At 39.5% G+C, this 22,430-nt stretch overlaps 1 protein-coding gene across 6 annotated transcripts in view; it reads left to right on the top strand.

Annotated features, from left to right (window-relative positions):
- Positions 1–22,430, top strand: part of pde10a (phosphodiesterase 10A) — a 97,573-nt gene that overhangs the window by 21,102 nt on the left and 54,041 nt on the right. For 2 of the 6 annotated variants that reach the window (XM_034292190.1, XM_034292189.1), the window contains exon 1: positions 3,103–4,293. The exons of 3 other annotated variants lie outside the window; for them this stretch is intronic. In XM_034292190.1, the coding sequence (XP_034148081.1) occupies positions 4,230–4,293 (64 nt within the window). In that variant the 5' untranslated portion in view covers positions 3,103–4,229. Of the gene's footprint in view, positions 1–3,101; positions 4,294–17,109; positions 17,167–22,430 lie in introns of those variants that run through there. One more of the 6 variants, XM_034292188.1, reaches the window with a different exon arrangement.

Here is a 22,430-nt window from a genome sequence, read left to right as displayed (position 1 = left end):
ATAATCTTTGGGTGTAATAAAAGGCAGAGGAAGTGTTAAATGTGGTTACTGTGTTTTATATTATCTATGTAATCGTCAGCCTGGTGCCGTTCTGTCTGAATGCTATCATCCTTCAGCCCTGCTAACCAGGTCATATGGATGCCTCGTAGTAAAGAACTAAATGTATTTCATGTTTTTGCTTTCTAATCCATGACTGGCTTCCATTTTGAATTTAAAACGTCACCCGTAGATATTTCCCTCCCCCTCTAAATGTTCTGATTCTGAAGTAAATTAAAAGTTGTGGTTCTGCAGTGAATTCTTTGCAACATGTTACTTATTACATAGGTCTTATTTCACAGTCTTTATTACATGACTGCGCTATACAGGCTTAATCCGTGGTATGGCATATACAGTCCAACCATGCTTTAGAATAAAGAGGGGACTTGCTGCTTGACAGGCAGCAAATAAAGGTAATGCTGTGTTCAGGCCTGGGCAGCCTGAAAATTCATGACAATATGTGGGGAAAAGTCTAAAAAGAATAATAAAATATACAGAAGACAGAGAGAAACACAGAATGTGTGAACAACAGTTGCTTTCAAATTGGACTGGAGTTTAACAATATTTAGGTGAAGACGTCTTGAGAAAAATGTACTTTGTAAGTAAGGACCAGTAAAAAGACCCTCATTTTCTCAAGATGTCATTTTTTCAAGGGTACTACACTTCTGGTCCTCACTTTGAATGCAATACTGTGTGTGTGTGTGTTCTAGCTGAGTTATGCTGTGACCTTTGTATGGACCTGAAAGAAGCAGCTGTTTAAGTAGGCAGAATGCAGTGAGTGGAAGAAGACAGAAGATAGGAATTAATATATGTTTTTAATTATAATGGACAAAGGAGGTATAACAGAAAAAAGGAGAATGGAGAGAGAAGAGAGGAATAGAAGAGAAGTAGAAGACAGGAATGGAGAGAAGGGTAGAGAAGACAGAAATGGAGAGAGAAGAGAAGACAGAAATAGAGAGAAGAGAGGAATAGAGAGAGAAGAGGAATTCCAATGATTGACATGGTAGATGTGCTGCCATAACACAAGACAGCTCCCACGCCTCCAAGTTGACACACACACACACTATGAATTAAAGGTCTTGAAAATATGTGGTTTAGGCCCACTGTCAATTAAGAGCAATAGACTAAACTTTCCATCAAACCAGGCAATGTTAAACATGTTGCCACTCACCAATGGCGCTCCCACAGCTGTGACATCATTGTAAATGCCAAATGTCTGTAGCAAGAAGTGTCATTCAACCCAAGTTTAGTGTCTGAGATGCTGCATTTGTTTCGCATCCCTGAGCATGTGTGCCACTTTTCATCAATCCAAACTGAACAGATCCAAAGACATAAATGTGCTTTACATAGCCCCTCCATGTGGCCAGTGTGATATTCTAAATGCCATCCGTCATGGCAGACCACAGCTTCTCAAGGCACTTCTGCAGAACTTCATGGTGTGGAATAATATATTTGTTATGTGTGTAGTACCCTGGCCTGGGCTGCTCCACTGGTCTAAGGATACTGACCACATGGTGGTGCTATACAGCGTGCATTTATATCTCTGATTGCACTTTCAGCAAAAACACTCTCGCCTGTCTTTCACCACTTTCCTGTCCAATAAAGCATCAAATGCTTGGAAGAAATATATATAAAAAACGAGGAATTGCTTCCCAGAGCTAAATCGTACAGTTTTGTAAAGCCCAAGTAGGGATTGTTAAACAAACTGTGTGTGGTGTTGCCCATGCAGATATGACAGCATACAATAAATTGCAATGCCTGTTCTTTACCACATGCAGAATGTGTTAGCCAATCCCTGGAGCAGAGCAATGTTGCACTGCTGTCCTCTGATGCTTTGAACAAACCCGGAGTCTGCTTCACAAAATGGAACCCTATTTTCTGTAAAACGCTAGTGCACTAGTTTAGTGCACATCTTTTACACAGAGCTTTAAGCCCCCGCTGCACAAGTAATGCACTTCTAAGGGAATAGGGTACAATTTAGGACTGAGAACGAGGCTAGCATGCTCAGAATACGGTGCAGATCAGAGCAGACATATTTGCAATGGTTTTGGGAACTGTGTGGGGCCCTGTAAACTGACGTCAATTGGACGTCAAAATGAAACAGGAAATCCTTTGAGCAAATCTCACAGAAAAAAAAAAAAAAAATACCCCAGAGGAACTGAAACCTAACTCTACTGGGATAGTTAGACGGGTCCTGGGGGACTAGAAACCCAACTAAACGGTTTGCATTATGTTGGGTTTCTGAGTTTAAAATATTTTGGTATCTTTTTGGAGTGTGAGTGCACAGATGACCTCAATGGATCAAATATGTCACACTAATTAAAGAACAAAACCCAGGCTACGCTTCTGAAGTGCAATGTTAGAACTACTATTGTGGAAATACAAAAGTAGAAATTAATATAGTTTTATGAGAGTCTGATTAAGCGAATGAGAGGTTGTTAACTCTCTTCAATACGCTTTCGAAGTCCTATTTCATGCTAGATGTTAATATTTTGTAATTTGTCAAATTAACATTTGACATGGAGCTTTGAGTTTGAATGACATGAAAAACAGCAGATCAGAAATGTAGGTTAATGAATACAAGATGGTACTGAGTTGGTACTATTCACTAATATGGAGGCATTTGACCCAGGCCGGGCGGTCTGTTTGGAGCTATATGGGTGATATTAATACATTTGCTTAGAGTTGCATTGCACAATGTATGTGATTGATTGGAGAATGATGGAAATGGCTCTTCAGCTTGTGGCCTTTTTTGCAGTACGTATGTATTCATATCTAAATCTGTACATACATATATATTTTAAATTATATGCGCCTGGTTGTTTTGCTTAATGAGTCAATGTTGTTAGATGTGTTTAGTAAGTTAGACTATAACGTGTACGATGCCTTTAAGTAATAATACCTTTTCGTGCGTCACACTCACTCTTACCACACACACACGCGCGCACACATTCTGACACGCACACAAACACACACGATATATCGTGCGTGCGTGCTGACGTCAAGGGTTCATCAAATTTGTCTGTCGCTGCAGCAGCGAGCGCAGGCAACCTAGTTCTTATTCATTCATCCATTTTTGTTTTAATAGGTCAATTTTGTGAATGTGTTTATATGATCCGATTAATTAAAGTAAGTTTTTGGCTTCTATGTCAACATGACTGGATGTATCTCTGGTGAATCACAGTCTTTGGATTGTGTTTTTTTTCTGTAAAGAAATACTGTTGGCGACAGGACTAACCTCATGTTGGAGAGATGCTACGTCGCATTTCTATTGGCCTATACTAAGGAGCGCAAAGAATAGAAAATTACATTCTGATGTTTTCTTCTTTTTTTTTCTTCATATTTTACTCGTGGAGAAATGTCAAAGGTCTTTCCTCTCACTGCAATACATTCAGAGGATTGTAGATTGTCAACCAACTCGGAGAAAGTAATTCCCATGCACACACCTCTATCCACCTTATCTACAGGGGGAAAGTCTAGATCCTGAGAACAGTAGCTACCCTGCCTTCCCGTCTCCAGGGAGAGTAGCTGGCTGCCTTTCGGTGAATGTGGTGCGGTGGCTCAACCCCTTCTGAATTTGCAGCGACACCCAGAAACCGTTACGGTAGCTTACACACACACAAGCAGACAGCAGCCAGCCGAGGAGACGGGAGTTGTCACCAGCCGCCACAGCGTCTCCGCCAACCGCTGCACTTAACCGTTTATTCTCTCTGCTCCCTAAAGTCGTCTACGGTCCTAGGCTACTGCACACTCCCTTTTTCCTCCTCCTCCCGGTCCATGCCGTGCCCCTTTCTTTCGTCCGCCCGCTCGCTCTCTCTTCCTCCTTGCACATTCACTGTCAGTGTTACCAGCGCGAGGAGAGGAGGCGGTCCGACCGACAGTTAACCCATACTAGCTTCAACACCTCGGACGGCGAGTGAGAGGAGGCAGACCCCACGGTCGCTGGTCTCGCCTCTACGGTTTACGTTACCGTACGGACCACGCACTGTTCACGACCACACCACCCCCCACCCCCACCCCATATTCGCTTGGCACGGACCTATAATCACCGAGCATTCAGAACTAACAGATGAGGTTTCAGTAGCAAGTAGCAGGACTACAATTCGCAGGAGGCGGTTTGAGCAGAAGGCGCGGCACGCTGGTTGCTCTCGGTAACTTCTCCGTCATCGGGCTCTGCTCGCTCGCAGTCAGACATGGAAGATGGTCCGCCTTCGACAAGCTGTTTTCGAAGGATAACGGACTGTTTTCTGGGCACAAGTAAGTACTTTTTTTCTGTCAAACAATCAAACTGTAGAATGTTTTATTTGTTTGTGTGTGTATCTTATCCACCAAATTTTAGTGGAGCCCATAGCTTAAATTACGGTTATACTACTCCAAAACTTTACGCATTATCCACGATTTGAACGCGGGATTTTGCGCGCTCTAGTTTTGGACTTCGCCTCAATCAAAACAAAACAGGCTCATTCACGGGTATGGTGTTTAATAAACATTCTATGATCATTGTAAATTATAAAAACGTGAAAATTCCCAACTTTCTGAACGGCAGCAGAGATTCACGGATTGATAGGCGATAAACATCCGAAACATGGGTGGGGACAAAGCAAAATGTGATGGAAAAAAGTAAAATACACATCATATATGGTCTTACATTTTCTCAAGAGTAACGGAAATAATTCTTAATATTCGAACTACGATGGCGAAGATGTTGCACGGGACAGCTGTAGACCGGTTTCATCAGAACTCTCTGCATTGCGCGTAGACAGCATTCCTTTCCAGGTGGCGCGGATGGCTCGCGCTGTCTAGCAGTTGATATGATTGCTATGTTTAAGCTACATATGTATAAACTTAAATGTAAATTGATAGCCAACTTATATCTGTCTGTCTGCCTAGTAGGATGTAACTGTCGGTGGCAAACATTACACGTCTGCCGCCAATTTACGCGCATTTGTCTCTGACGCACTAGCTGTGTTGCCTCCAATGCTACTATTTTAATTCATTTAGTTTCTGACTGTGATGTTCTATCTATTTCTAGTTTACCAGGGAATAATGTATTACAATATACGTTTGTCATGTGATTCAGTGTTTTTATGGCTGTTCCATATGGACCTTCCTGTTAAACCCAAATTGTTTGATCACTTAGAAAGTGGAGAGAGAGCTTTTTGTAATTTCACTGAACACAGCTGTCAAATCTATCCAACGGCATTGGATTTTCAAATCAATTTTATATTGTGAACAGCTTTACTGCTGTTGTATTGATCTGTTATTCGAAATGGATAATGCATACAAGTGATACATTTTACACGATTTTAAATATCAACAAAAACGATATATAATATTATATACTAAATAATATATTTGTTTTGTGATTTGAATTTTCCTTGAGATATATGTATATATATATATATATATATATATATATATATATGTATACACAGTATCATCAGACTTTGCATAAGACTTTGTAACACAGAATTGCTATTGACAATGACTGTACCTTATGTTTGGAAAGAAAGACTGGTTTAAATAAACCAATAATCCTCTCTGCATTCGTCCTAAAAAAACATGTAAATGGTGTGTAATATGTTTCATATTTTCCCTTTTCTGTAAGCCAGAGTACGACAGACACATGTACATTATGTGTCAATATAATGTACAATAAACATTTCTTATCATCCTATCTGAATAACAGGTGTTTTGCACAGTTCAACTGTGACTGAAGTGAATGTAATGATTAAGCCGTTACACACAATAGACTGCTTCACAATACCACTAACTAATAACGATGGTTTCATGAAGTGTCAGTGTAAAAGAATATAAACATATATATTTACCATAGACATATTTTAGAACAGGTCGTTCATATTTGTTGGGAAAGCACAAAATACTGGGAGTATTAAAGTTTGGGTTTTGAAAAATCATTCCAACGCAGTGTTTCTTGTCATACTCTCATCTGTAATGTGCACATTGTGCCACAAACAAATTCTATCCATGGGGATAGTAGGGCCATTACGTTGTTATCCTGGCGTTGCATGTTCCACACAGCAAAATGGCTCCAGAGGGCCCACAAAATGATGCCATTTGACTCTTATCAAAATTAGTGACGTCTCCCTTTAACAATGAATTAATCAGTTCCTAAATTAGGATAATCCTGACAGGAATTCATTGGCCAGGGGAGACCGCTCAGGGATTGATTAATGCTGTCTGATGGGAACTGATGTAACACTTTAGTTGCTCACACAGGAAATAAAACATACTTTCCATGCATTCTATATCTAATTTGTTGATACGGTAGTGTTTTGTGAGCGCAAAATAACATTTATGTTATGAATCTTCACTTCTGGTTACACTATTAGATTATTCAATAATAATAAAAAAAAAAAAAAAAAAAAAATATATATATATATATATATATATATATATATATATATATATATGAAAAAAAAATTGTGTGGTTATTATTGTCCGATTTCACGTATACACATTGTGTTTTGTATACGCCTGTGAGAATTATTTCCTTTTTACATATCTCACTCTGCCAGAGGCCTTGTTGGAGTGTGGAGTTATAGCCAGGCTATTAGACATTTTTCTAGCGACCCTGTAGCAATTATGGTAAACTGTCTTGCTCAGGAACAGAGCTCCATAGGGTTGTGTAGAAATAGTCCTCAAGCTTGTGTCCTGTGTAGCTCATTTGGCAGAGCGGGGTGCTTGCAGTGTCAGGGTTGTGGGTTTGATTCTCATGTGACCATTGTGAGAAAGTTATGTGGATGTGCGGGTAGTAATGTTGCTGCTGGGGTAGTTATATTGATGTGGTAGTGATGTGGCTGTTGGGGTAGTTATTGATATGGTAGTTATATTGGTGTGATAGTTATGTTGCTGTTGGGGTAGTTATATTGGTGTAGTAGTTAGGTTGCTGTTGGGGTAGTTATATTGGTGTGGTAGTTATGTTGCTGTGGTATTTAGGCTGCTGGAGTACTTATGTGGCTTTAGTTATTATGTTGTTTGGTAGTTATGTGGCTGTAGTAGTAATGTGGCTTTGGATTTTATGTTGTTTTGGTAGTTATGTTGCTGTAAATGTTGTGTTGTTCTTTTAGTTATGTTGCTCTTTCAGACATGTTGCTTTGGAAGTTATGTTGCTCTGGTAGTAATGTTGCTCTTTTAGTTATGTTTCTTTGGTAGTTATATGGCTGTGGTAATAATGTTGCTGTTTTAGTTCTGTTGCTATGGTAGTTATCTTGCCATGGTAGTTCTGTTGCTTTGATAGTTACATTGCTCTGCTAGTTATGTTGTAGTTAGGCTGTATTGGTTATGTTGCTCTGGTAGTTTTGTGGCTCTGGACGTTTTGTAGCTCTGGTAGTTATGTTGTTCTTTTATTATGTTACTTTGGTAGTTAAGTTGCTTTGGTTGTTATGTTGCTGTGGTAGTTATGTTGTTCTAGTATTTTAGTGGCTCTGGTTGTTATGTTGCTGTGGTAGTTATATTACTGTGGTGGTTATGTTGCAGGAATAGTTATGTTTTTACTTTTAGTTGTGTTGCTCTGGTAGTTAAGTTGCTTTCCTTGTTATGTTGCTGGGGTAGTTATGTTGCTCTGGTATTTTGTGGCTGTGGTAGATATGTTGCTTTGGCATTTATGTTACTATGGTTGTTATGTTGCTCTGGTAGTTATATTGTTTTGGTAGTTATGTGGCTGGGCGAGTTATTGTGCTCTGGTAGTTACGTTGCTTTGGTAGTTATGTTCCTCTGGTAGTTATGATGTTTTGGTAGTTATGTGGTTGTGGTAGTTAAGTTGTTTTGGTTATTATGTTGCTCTGGTAGTTATCTTGCCCTGGTAGGTATGTGGCTGCGGTAGTTTTGTGTCTGTATTAGTTATGTTGCTCTGGTAGTTATGTTGCTCTGGTAGTTATGTTGCTCTGGTTGTTATGTTGCTCTGGTTGTTATGTTGCTCTGGTAGTTATGTTGCTCTGGTAGATAAGTTCCTATGGTAGAAAAGTTGCTTTTGTAATTATGTTGCTTTTGTAGTTATGTTGCTCTGGTAGTTATCTTGCTTTGGTAGTAATGTGGCTGTGGTAGTTATGTGGCTGTGCTAGATATGTTGCTGTGGTAGTTATGTTGCTCTGGTCGTTATCTTGCTTTGATAGTAATGTGGCTGTGGTAGTTATGTGGCTGTGCTAGTTATGTTGCTTTGGTAGTTACAGCTCCCGAAAAAATTAAGAGACCATTGCACCTTTTAACCCTTCTGTTCCTCACTCAAAACCTTCCTTTTCAATATTTTTGGAAAGGAAAGAAAAAGGTGCAGTGATCTCTTAATTTTTTTCGGAGCTGTATGTTGCTCTGGACGTTATATCGCTCTGGTTGTTATGTTGCTCTGGTTGTTATGTTGCTTTTCTAGTTATGTTACTATGGTAGTTATGTTGCTCTGGTAGTTATCTTGCTTTGGTATTTATGTGGCTGTGGTAGTTATGTTGTTCTGGTAGTTATGTTTTTTTTGGTGATGATAAATCCCCTCAGATCCTTGTAGATGTCAAGATTAGAAGGGGAAGAAGAATGTACATTTGTATTGGTTTAAGTTGTACTGTAGTGACAGAATGAATGATCATTTGGTCAGGTTTAAGTGGTAGTGTTAAAAATAATTATAATTTTGTCAGGTTGATATAGTAGTGTTGAAAAGAATGATAATTTTGTCAGGTTGATATAGTAGTGTTGAAAAGAATGATAATTTGGTCAGGTTTAAGTAGTAGTGTTAAACAGAATGTTAGTTTGGTGAGATTTAAGTTGTAGTGACAGGATGAATGATAATTTTAATCAGGTTTAAGTAGTAGTTTTAAAAGCAATGATGATTTAGTCAGATTTAAGTAGTTGTGACAGAATGAATGATAATTTGGTCAGGTTTAAGTAGTTGTGACATAATGAATGATAATTTGGTCAGATTTAAGTAGTGTTGTTTTATATTAGTTTGGACTGGTTTTATGGTGACAGGAGAAATATTTGTTTATTCAGGTTTGTGTTGTTAACTGTTGCTTTGGTCAGGTTTAACGGGACAGAAGAAATGTTGACTTGGTCAGGTTTAATGGGACAGAACAAATATTTGTTTGGTCAGGTTTAACGGGACAGAATAAACATTTTTGGTCAGATTTGCGTTTAAGTACCTTCATTCTGTCACACAGAAGCACTTGGCTGGACCCTGATCTGTGAGGTGAAAGCAAATGTTTTAGTTTTTTTTGGTGTTGCAGTCATTGTCCACCTCTACTTTTAAAACGATTCATCTGTCCCTTATCTCTCTCGGTCCACACGGACCGAGCAGCAGATGCCGGGCACGCGAGACTTCATCCTTTTTTGACATGGGAAACTATCATTCCATGTTGTCTTTGGGTGGTGTGTGTTCGTGTGTATGGAATGTGTGCGTGGTGTTTGTGTGTGTGCATGTATATTATGTGTGTGCGCATATCTACATGAGTGTGTAGTGACTATACACCCCGCGGAGCAGGTCGGAGCCTTTAGGCCCCGTAGGTCATTTTGGGTCAACACTAACACGATATGACAGGCATTCTCAAACCCAATTGGCTGTTGAAGAGGAAGTGACCATAACTCAATAAACACTGTGTTGTCAGGCAGGAAGTTATCATGCTGGCCACTTCCTGACTGCAGAATGTCATCAAATCATGGTAGGGTAGTGGTTCGCTCAGAGATCTAATGGCACTCAGGCTTTTATATAGCGCCTTAGGTATGAAGTTGGACAGTGTATAGGGATCTCTAGTGCATTTCAGATGGAGACTGCAGTCCACTTCACAAAAACACGTATTTCAAGTATTTAATAATAACAGGTGCAATGTCTTAGAAAAAAAAATAAAAATAAATAAATATATATATATATTTCACACAATTTTTTATGGGCATCTTGCAGATTGTTTAATGATTGGATTTGCAGGATATGCTGTTTCCATGCCCAGCAGAATGGTATGTCATCACAGTCGGGGGTTTCCCCAGGGATGCAAGGCTCCAATTGGTTTTAGTACCAGGATTGTTCCATGATTGATTGACATAAATGTGCATTTAAGTGTAAATTTGCTGAATCTCATGCATGACTGGACATCAAAATGTGTTGTGTATTTGTATTTTTGGGGTGAAGGGCCACTGAACAGAATGCACATTTTATCATTTATATGTTCTTCCATATGTTTGCTATATACAGCTCTGGAAAAAATTAAGAGACCACTGCAGGTTTTTTGTGAGGAACAGAAGTGTTGAATTTGCAGTCGTCTCTTAATTTTAACCTTTCTGTTCCTCACTCAAAACCTTCCTTTTCGACATTTTTGGAAAGGAAAGAAAAAGGTGCAGTGGTCTCTTCATTTTTTCCAGAGCTGTAGCTATTTTCTGCAGTCAAGGTTAACTTCTTCATGGTGGTTTGGGCTAAGAATAAGAAACTTTGATAAGTGGCAAGCATGGGTTTAGCTGGTTAGTCTGGCAAACCATTTTTACATGTTTGACAGCAATTCTTTAATAATTCCTTTTCATTATTACTGCAGTACCAAATAAGCAACATACAGTAACTCATCAAAATATGCTGCAAGATGCAGTATTTTATTCCAAAACTGAAGATTATCAATTGATTTATTACTTTGCATTATTTTAGGAATACAGTCCAACTTGCACTTTAATTGGTCTTTTATTGATGGTACTGTCCAAAGTCCCCTAATATATTCCTGGGTTTCTTGTCTCCTTACTGCCAACTGAAAAGATGAACTTGATAGTCAATATGTTTAAACAAAATGGTGACGCCGGGCCGGGGGTGGGGGGACCACGCTATGCCAGTGCCTCCCTTGGATGTAATAAAAAACTCAAACCCTTTCCAAGACTGAAATTCTGAAAGCATGACCCTCCCCCATTTTCCTCAGTGTCTCATCATGTTAAATTCCGATCTCTCTCTTAGCTTTGTAGTATTCCTGAACATGCTTCTTCCATTCCATTAACAAGTATAGTTTTCTAAGTTATAAGCTAATTGCAACATTTTAACAATATAATCTTTTAACTTATGCTTTTGCCACTGCCCATTTTAACAGCTTATTAGCCAGTAATAGGCTTACTAGTATCTACTAACTTACTACTTGGAATAGTCATAAGAATTGAGCGATTGCTAGTGAGACTGCCAAAGCTATTTAATTTCATCGTGCAAAAACATTTGTTTTTCTTTCGTTTGTGAATTACATTGATAAAATAACTGTTGATGATAACTGACTTTCTCATCAAGTGAAGAAATTATAGAATCTTGGAAACGTTTACCTTTACTGCCCAAAGTGTTTTGTTAAAGCCTAGATTACCCCCAAAGCATGCACAGAGGCGTACTTCAAAAATCCACCAGAGATTTTAGCAATACTGTATAACCGTAAACAGTTTTAATTTAGACTTACTGTAATGTAGCTACTGAATGTTGTAGCCAGCTAAGTTTTTGTCTATCCTGATCCAAAAAGCATACACGAATGCCTACTTCAAAAATCCACCAGAAATAGTTGCAATACTGTATAACCGTAAACAGTTTTAGATTCGGCTTACTGTAACGTAACCACTGAATGTTGTAGCCAGCTAGGTTTTTGTCTATCCTGACCCAAAAAGCATGCACGGATGCGTCCGAAAATCCAACAGAAACAGTCGCAATATAACCAATATAATTTTAGGCTTACTATAACATAGGTTATAGCCAGCAATGTTTTGGTCTATCCAGAACAAATCCTAACGCGTAATTTGTTTGGACTGATATTGAAATTTTGTTTGGACTGATATTGAAATGCGAGACCTATTTGTTGCATGTCCACTTCTATAAACACTACACTATTTAACAAGTCAGTCCATCACTCACTCAGTAAAAAACATTCGCTCCGGTTACGTGGTCCGGCAAATAGATTTTTACAAAACAAAATATATCAAATTTTACAATTACAAGTGTGTCAGACCTCCCCTACGTCCAAATGGGTGGATCTTCACTGTTGAGAGTAGAGGAAGGGGAATGGAAATGGGGAAGGGGGGAGTGAAGGTAGTATTTTGCTCTCACCTTGTGGAGTTTTTAACACTAGTTCAAGTTCTATCCCCCCTCATTATACGTTCACTGCAGTATCAGCTTAAAAAAGCTATAAACATGTTTTTGGATATTTGTATTTTAATCATTTAGATTGCACAAAGCTTCCCTCCACTATTCAGTCTTTCTTGCAATGATCACATCTGCTCACACATAAACTACATTTCTGCAATGACAGAGACATTTTGCTCACACTTGTCTGACTTTATTAATTTAAGGACAGATGATCATCTGTAAAAGTGCAACATTTTAACATAAATATTGTTAAATATTGTTATTATCATCTTGACTCAGATGGTTATTAGTTATTATCTTGAATAGATGATTAATAGTAATTATTATTATATTGACTAGACGGCTGCTAGTTACTGTTATTATCTTGACTAGATGGTTGCTAGTTATTATTATTATTATTATCTTGACTAGACAGTTGCTAGTTATTATTATTATTATTATCTTGACTAGACAGTTGTTAGTTATTATTATTACTATTATCTTGACACAGACAGTTGCTAGTTATTATTATTATTATCCTGAATAGACAGTTGCTAGGTATTATTATTATTATCTTGACTAGACAGTTGCTAGTTATTATTATTATTATTATAATCTTGACACAGACAGTTGCTAGTTATTATTATTATTATTACTATTATTATCTTGACTAGACAGGTGCTAGGTATTATTATTATTTCCTGACGTTGTGTTGTTCGTATTATTATTTTCTTGAATGGATCACTGTAATTATTATCTTGACTAGAGGTCTGTTAGTTATTATTATCTTGAATATCACTGTAATTATAATCTTGACTAGATGTCTGTTAGTTATTACCTTGACAAGAAGGTTGTTAGTTAATATTATTGATATCTTGACGAGGCAGTTATAAGTTCATGTTATTATCATCTTGAACAGATCGCTGTAATTATCTTGACTAGAGGTCTGTTAGTTACTATTATGTTGACTAGACTGTTAGTTGATATTGTTATTATGTTGACTAGACAGTTGTTAGTCATTAGTATTATGATTATCTTGAATAGGTCGTTGCTAGTTATTATTATTATTTTGACTACACTGTTCTTAGATGATATTGTTATTATGTTGACTACATGGTTGTTAGTTGATATTGTTATTATGTTGACTAGACGTTTGTTGTTATTATTATTACTATTATTATGTTGACTAGACTGTTGTTAGTTGATATTGTTATTATGTTGACTAGACGGTTGTTAGTCATTAGTATTATGATTATCTTGACTAGACAGTTGTTAGTCATTAGTATTATGATTATCTTGACTAGACAGTTGTTAGTCATTAGTATTATGATTATCTTGACTAGACAGTTGTTAGTCATTAGTATTATGATTATCTTGACTAGACAGTTGTTAGTCATTAGTATTATGATTATCTTGAATAGGTCGTTGCTAGTTATTATCGTCTTGAATAGATCATTGTAATTATTATCCTGACTACAGGTCTGTGATTTATTATTATCTTGACTAGATGGCAAGAATGGGCACACAATGACATACATGCTTGTTTTACTATTCTTGGGACATTTGACCTAAGTATAGTAGTATACACACACACACACACACACACACACACACACACACACATTCACTCACACACACACACACACACACACACACACACATACACACATTCACTCACGCACAACAGTGAATACAGTTCCTAAACTTCATAAAATGTGTTGAAAATCATAAAACGTAAACATTGAGAATAATCAGAAACCTTAACCAGTAGCTGACATTTTTTACTTAACAGTCAACAGAATGGCAGTTAGACTGAGAGCATCCGAGTATTGTTACCTCAAGTGTTTTGGTTTTGGTTTCATGTAAAATGTAAAAATGACCTTTCAGTAACCACTTCACCCATAGTATCCTGTGTGAAAAACAACTAATATAAGTCATGTATATTACTAAACCCAACCCACACTAATGCCTTTACTCTCTTTAATTTATTCCTCTCTCTTTCCTTCTCTCTTCTTCTCTATCTCTCACTCTGACTTTCCTTCTTCCTCTCACTCTCTTTCACTGTCTCTCTTACCCTCTCTCTTTCCTTCACTCTTCCTCTACCTTTCTCTTCCTCTCTGTTTCTCTGTCCTATGAATGTCAGTGTGTGCTGGACACTGTGCTCTAATCTAGTTCTCCATATACACCCACAGAGACACATTGTGACTGTCATTATGTGTTGGAGGCTATGCTCCAGTTCTGCCCTCTGGTCTGCAGATAAGATAAGAAACACATGCTCTCTCCACCGCCAAGGGACTCCCTGATGAGGCTGCTGACGCACTCACCCCATCTCCCACTCCTCCCCCTCTTCACCCCATCTCCCACTCCTCCCCCTCTTCACCCCATCTCCCACTCCTCCGCCCTCTTCACCCCATCTCCCACTCCTCCGCCCTCTTCACCCCATCTCCCACTCCTCCCCCTCTTCACCCCATCTCCCACTCCTCCCCCTCTTCACCCCATCTCCCACTCCTCCCTCCTCTTCACCCCATCTCCCACTTCTCCCCCTTATTACCTCGTGTCCCACTCCTCCCCCACATTCACCTCGTGTCCCACTCCTCCCCCATCTTCACCCCATCTCCCACTCCAATCCCCTCCCCTCTCCTCACCCCATCTTCCCTGTCTCCCACTCCTTACCCTGTCCCCCTCGCTCCATTTTCCAACATGTTTTAATTTTTTACTTTGACTGTTAATAAAATACTTAAATAACGAGGTGTAATTTCAGAAATCAGTTCCCCCCAGAAAACAAGAGAGACATGATTGTGTATTATTATAATTGAGATTATAAAAGATTCTTATTTTAAACACGCAATATTTTTTAGCTTAAGTGTAGTGTATTTCTGGACCCCTAATCTTTCATTCCAACAGAAAGTGGCCCATTGCGAGGTGGTGCAGGGTGGTGAGGAGTGACACAGACCCAGAGTGACGCAGACCCAGAGTGACGCAGACCCAGAGTGACGCAGACCCAGAGTGACGCAGACCCAGAGTGACGTAGACCCAGATTGACCCAGAGTGACGTAGACCCAGAGTGACGTAGACCCAGAGTGACGTAGACCCAGATTGACCCAGAGTGACGTAGACCCAGAGTGACGTAGACCCAGAGCTCCGCAGGGGCTTGGAGGACAGTGTGGAGCAGAGCAGACCTAAAAAGAATCAAGATATGCTTTGTACACCAAGGACCGACAAGGCCTACTGTTCGCGCAGTCTGTAATTAGCACACCTAAAAATAATTACTGTAAGACCTTCTTTGTGGAGCGATGAAAGTCTGAAATGGTGGTGTGGACAGACTGCAGCTTGTATTTCTCCACCTGTTCTCCAGTGGTTGCCTGTTGAGTAGTAAAGATTTGCTGTGTATTTTTTAGTGCTTTTTTCCTGTTCTGTCGTCAGGTCACCTGTAGACTTGAATCTATGTGTCTGGTACTGTACGGTACTGTGCGGCGGTGCCCAGGCAGCCAGGGGTTTAAGTTCTGGTCGTGGCGTACGGGCTGTGCCTGGGTGCAGATTGGCTCAGGATCGTTGAGTGTGGACGGGTGGGATCTGGTTTATTAAACCACGGTGCTGTTGGGTGACTAGTGTAGTGGAGTGTGTTAGGGTATGTGTGTGTGTTTGGGTGTGTGTGTTTGTGTGTATGTGTGCAGGTTTTTAATTGGAATTTTAAAATTATTAGACAAGGAATTCAGTTAACAAGTATATTCTAAAAATAATCCCCAAGAATGTCACCGCTTTTCAGAACCGTATTACAAATGTAATACTAATATAATACTAACATAATACTAATGCCACTCAAGGGGTTGGATGAGTTTTATATAGGAGATAGAGGTGTCACGGGTTCAAGGTTTCTGAGCAGAACCAGAGGTTAACCAATCCGCTGGCTGAGACCTGACGACAGTGGTCTGAGGGAAGAAACAGTCAGGAAAACACGCCTGCACAGATTTTTAACATGACGTGCGTGTTTGTCTCTTGGGGTTAACCACCAGCTGCTACATGTTGTGTTTCTGCAGCTGTACTGATCTAAAGAACTGATATAGGGCTGGCGTGTAACATAAAAACATTTGCATAAAATATATTTTTGAACAAATATGAGTGGATTTTGAGATAACAATCATGAAAACAATTAAAAGCAAAAAGAATACTGTAAAAAAAAAAAGGTTTTACATAAAAAACTAAATAAATACATACTATATAAGATTTTTCATTTAAACTTTTCAAATGACTTATGTACTTCGCCAGCTACTACCTTTGGACATGATACTCTGATCTCTGCTTTTGCTGTTTGTTGCTCGGATTTCACCGCAACTTTTTGTGGATTGCGAGTTTTGGCAATTGATTTAAATGAAGACAGAATTGCCAAAACTCGCAAACCTAAATTATGTTTTTAACATACACTCACCTAAAGGATTATTAGGAACACCATACTAATACTGTGTTTGACTCCCTTTCGCCTTCAGAACTGCCTTAATTCTACATGGCATTGATTCAACAAGGTGCTGAAAGCATTTTTTAGAAATGTTGGCCCATATTGATAGGATAGCATCTTGCAGTTGATGGAGATTTGTGGGATGCACATCCAGGGCACGAAGCTCCCGTTCCACCACATCCCAAAGATGCTCTATTGGGTTGAGATCTGGTGACTGTGGGGGCCATTTCAGTACAGTGAACTCATTGTCATGTTCAAGAAACCAATTTGAAATGATTGGAGCTTTGTGACATGGTGCATTATCCTGCTGGAAGTAGCCATCAGAGGATGGGTACATGGTGGTCATAAAGGGATGAACATGGTCAGAAACAATGCTCAGGTAGGCCGTGGCATTTAAACGATGCCCAATTGGCACTAAGGGGCCTAAAGTGTGCCAAGAAAACATCCCCCACACCATTACACCACCACCACCAGCCTGCACAGTGGTAACAAGGCATGATGGATCCATGTTCTCATTCTGTTCACGCCAAATTCTGACTCTACCATCTGAATGTCTCAACAGAAATCGAGACTCATCAGACCAGGCAACATTCTTCCAGTCTTCAACTGTCCAATTTTGGTGAGCTTGTGCAAATTGTAGCCTCTTTTTCCTATTTGTAGTGGAGATGAGTGGTACCCGGTGGGGTCTTCTGCTGTTGTAGCCCATCTGCCTCAAGGTTGTGCGTGTTTTGGCTTCACAAATGCTTTGCTGCATACCTCGGTTGTAACGAGTGGTTATTTCAGTCAAAGTTGCTCTTCTATCAGCTTGAATCAGTCGGCCCATTCTCCTCTGACCTCTAGCATCAACAAGGCATTTTCGCCCACAGGACTGCCGCATACTGGATGTTTTTCCCTTTTCACACCATTCTTTGTAAACCCTAGAAATGGTTGTGCGTGAAAATCCCAGTAACTGAGCAGATTGTGAAATTCTCAGACCGGCCGCCTGGCACCAACAACCATGCCACGCTCAAAATTGCTTAAATCACCTTTCTTTCCCATTCTGACATTCAGTTTGGAGATTGTCTTGACCAGGACCACACCCCTAAATGCATTGAAGCAACTGCCATGTGATTGGTTGATTAGATAATTGCATTAATGAGAAATTGAACAGGTGTTCCTAATAATCCTTTAGGTGAGTGTATACAGTGGGTCAAAAAAGTATTTAGTCAGCCACCAATTGTGCAAGTTCTCCCACTTAAAAAGATGAGAGAGGCCTGTCATTTTCATCATAGGTACACTTCAACTATGAGAGACAAAATGAGAAAAACTTTCCAGAAAATCACATTGTAGGATTTCTTATGAATTTATTGGTAAATTCCTCTGTAAAATAAGTATTTGGTCACCTACAAACAAGCAAGATTCCTGGCTCTCACAGACCTGTAACTTCTTCTTTAAGAGGCTCCTCTGTCCTCCACTCGTTACCTATATTAATGGCACCTGTTTGAACTTGTTATCAGTATAAAAGACACCTGTCCACAACCTCAAACAATCACACTCCAAACTCCACTATGGCCAAGACCAAAAAGCTGTCAAAGGACACCAGAAACAAAATTGTAGACCTGCACCAGGCTGGGGAGACTGAATCTGCAATAGGTAAGCAGCTTGGTGTGAATAAATCAGCTGTGGGTGCAATTATAAGAAAATGGAAGACATACAAGACCACTGATAATCTCCCTTGATCTGGGGCTCCACGCAAGATCTCACTAGTGAATGACCTGCAGAGAGCTGGGACCAAAGTAACGAAGGCTACCATCAGTAACACACTACGCCGCCAGGGACTCAAATCCTGCAGTGCCAGACGTGTCCCCCTGCTTAAGCCAGTACATGTCCAGGCCTGTCTGAGGTTTGCTAGAGAGCATTTGGATGGTCCAAAAGAGGATTGGGAGAATGTCATATGGTCAGATGAAACCAAAATATAACTTTTTGGTAAAAACTCAACTCGTCGTGTTTGGAGGAGAAAGAATGCTGAGTTGCATCCAAAGAACTCCATACTACTGTGAAGCATGGGGGTGGAAACATCATGCCTTGGGGCTGTTTTTCTTTAAAGGGACCAGGACGACTGATCCATGTAAAGGAAAGAATGAATGTGGCCATGTATCGTGAGATTTTGAGTGAAAACCTCCTTCCATCAGCATTTAAGTTGAAACGTGGCTGGGTCTTTCAGCATGACAATGATCCCAAACACACCGCCCGGGCAGTGAAGAAGTGGCTTCGTAAGAAGTATTTCAAGGTCCTGGAGTGGCCTAGACAGTCACCAGATCTCAACCCCATAGAAAATCTTTGGAGGGAGTTGAAGGTCTGTTTTGCCCAGCGACAGCCCCATAACATCACTGCTCTAGAGGAGATCTGCATGGAGGAATTGGCCAAAATACCAGCAACAGTGTGTGAAAACCTTGTGAAGACTTACAGAAAACGTTTGACCTCTGTCATTGCCAACAAAGGGTATATTACAAAGTATTGAGATTAACTTTTGTTATTGACCAAATACTTATTTTCCACCAATAAATTCATAAAAAATCCTACAATGTGATTCTTTGGACTTTCTTTTCTAAAAGTGTCTCTCATAGTTGAAGTGTACCTATGATGAAAATTATTGGCCTCTCTCATCTTTTTGAGTGGGAGAACTTGCACAATTGGTGGCTGACTAAATACTTTTTTGCCCCACTGTATGTTGAATCTTCATTATCCACTACTTTTTGACTGAGCACACTGGCATTTGATCTGAATTACCTCCACTATGAGCCAATCTTTAACACGTTCAGCTACCTTTTTCTCCAGTTAAAATATATCGGTCACAGTGTTATCTCTATATTCACTTTGGCTTTTTAAAAGTGTTGTGTCTGTTAATTTCACTGTGGCTTTAAAAATATATTTAGCTATTAATTTCACTGTGGCTTTTTAAAATCTTTTATCTATTAATTTCACTGTGGCCTGCTGGTTCTATCAGGCAGTTGTTGAGTGAGTGTGGGTCTCCTCTCACCGGAGAAGTGTGTGTGAGAGCATTGGAGGTTGCAGTATAATTTTGTGGATTTGATAGCATTCTTACTAATCGCAATGTGCACACATAATATTAACGTGTGGGTCATTTTTGGTCTTTCGGGTGTTCATGTTCTCAAAAGGTTTCTTATGGTTACTCGATGTTTGGTACTTGAAGTCTGAGCCACATTATCATGACAGGTCAACTTCAGCAGTAAGGTGCAATTTCTTCCACTCAACAACGCCTCTTCACCAGGCTTGGAATTCATTTTAGGGGCAATACCATTTGGCCTTTGCTAGGAAGATTTGGAACTTAAAAATAAATAACTTTAATTGCTGATAAGAAAAAAAGCATGTATGACATAAAAACATACATTATTCCCTTTTTGATAATCATACTTTAAATAATAACTTATTATAACTAGGCTATACTTCAGGGGTGTCCAAACCATTCCATGGAGGGCCGTGTGTGTGCAGGTTTTTGGTTTTTCTTATAAATTTGTTCCCAGTTCACACCTAAACAACCAGGTGAGAGTAGAAACTAACCAATTAGGAACCTAATTAGTCAATCAAGTACAAGGAGAGGGCGAAAACCTGCAGACACATGGCCCTCCGTGGAATAGTTTGGACACCCCTGCTATACTTATAACTCATTGTGTTTCATTTCAGGAGTTTTAGCTGAGAACATTCACGTGACGACAACATACAGACAACAGTATTAACCATTAAGTAACATTAAGGTTAGCCAGAGGGCTAACATTACCCCAGTTACACAAAACTAAACCGCAAAGTATCCTTTAACATCACAATCACTTGCGCTTATGAGTACGACCTAAATGAACAAATATAGTGACTTATTTGTGCACAAAGAAAGATATATATATATATATATATATATATATATATATATATATATATATATATATATATATATATATATTTGTGCTGTCATGTCTACAGTGCTGTCATGTCTACAGTAGTAATGTCAAACCTAACGTTACTTCTCTGAGCTCTCAAAAAGCATTCAATGTGCTCTAGACCAATGAGTCAAAGGAAAACAAAACATTGCCTTTGAACAGAAGAATTTCATACCAACCGCAAAGCATGGAGGCGGTGGCATTTTGGTTTGGGGCTGCTTTGCTGCCTGGCCAACTTGTCATTCTTTAGGAAATCATGAACTCCATATTGTACCAAAGCATTTGTGAGGACAATATGAGGCCATCTGTCAAAAAGCTGAAACAGAAACTAACATGGATCTTGTAACAGGACAACAATCTAAAACACACAAGCAAAGCTACAAGAGAATAACTTAAAAAGAAGCAATGGAAGGTTATGGAACTGCCGAGTGAAGGCCCAGATCTCAGTCGTATAAAGTGGGCCAATAATGTAAGAAAGCCCATGTACCTGGCATAGTTGAAGCAGTAAGTGTGAAAGAGTATGGAAAAATTCCTACCAGTCGATGTAAGGGAGTGATACAAGAGACTACTACATGGCATCGATCTATACTATAAACAGTGTATCTATATCCAATCAATATATTCAGGCCAAATTGTTGAAGATCAAGGGGTATTTAATCAGCTTGAATGACTGTAAATCTGACAAACCTATGTTTTTAATGTACAGATGTAGCCCAATCTGAATTTTTGGTGTCAAAATAGAAAGCACTGGATCAGAAAAATACCTCACCCATGAAGTAAATTGCAAAATCCAAACTATGTGCAACACCCATCCTACAATTGGTAATATTCCCTTTTTGTTTTCCTCTACTGTCTGTTCATAGGAACGTAATCTGGATGTAGTCCGATTATGGTAGTGAGTTTCAGTAATCCAAAAGTTACTGATTACAGCCTACACACACACACACACACATGCATTCTCATCCCCCAGCATTCAGACTCACTGCGGTCATGCACTTGAGCTGCGTCTCAAATGATTTCCATCAGAAAGCTTAGAGAGGACTTGGGGTTAGAAATAAGAGGAATGTCTGTAATGTGTTCATCACAGCCCTATCAATCTCAATCACTGTCATTCTGGAATGAATCGGGTCTGTTAAAGGGCATACTAGAGGATGTTCCATCCAGCCTCTTTCCACCGACCCAGTCGTGGTCTAATGGTGATGGTGGAATCCCTTTGGCTGATTCTCCTTTCCAGAATGCATTATGCTGCTTAGGTGACCCCACAAAGCATTGGTCACAGGGCACATTTTTCGCCAGAATAACAACCCTACCGCTGGCATCTGATTGGTCGGTTAATGATTTAATGATCACCGTCCTGGATGAGAGAGACCCAGTGGTCGTTGAGAGAGAAATGACCGGGCGTGTGTTATCACAGTCTCTGTCCACAACGGCCCGGCACACCACCACTCCATCACGGTCCTATACAGTCACTGACCTAGTGTTCACGGTCAGAGGGATGGGGCCGAGGTGGAGACACGGAAGTGAGGGGTGGATGGAGACGGGTATTGAACCCCGGTCTCCGTTAGGGGTAAGAATAAATAGTCGAATTGTCGACAGGGATGGCATTTATTGAGAAGTTAATCGAATTTTCGCTTTCTGTACTACAGATTGACTCATTTGGCAGCAGTAATGACAGGTTATTTCCCATAGACTAAACAAATCTGGCTAACGGCCAAGTACAGGAAATTATTACTGCTAGTGAAAATAATACCTGTACATCCTGGTTACATCTGTAAGGGTTAAAAGGGTTTTCTCAGCTGCGGGCCAGATAGCCAACAGACTAAGTAAGCCTACTGGGCTACTCCCGGAGCACGTGGACATGCTAATTTTTATGAACAAGAATGAATGATCATAAGAATACGGGCATTGCCTTATGATTCTTTACATTTTTGTTAGGATCTTGCGTCTTTGG

Source organism: Esox lucius, chromosome 5, assembly GCF_011004845.1.
Source record: "Esox lucius isolate fEsoLuc1 chromosome 5, fEsoLuc1.pri, whole genome shotgun sequence".
NCBI classification, from domain to species: Eukaryota; Metazoa; Chordata; class Actinopteri; order Esociformes; family Esocidae; genus Esox; species Esox lucius.
This window is presented reverse-complemented; position numbering and strand designations above follow the sequence as displayed.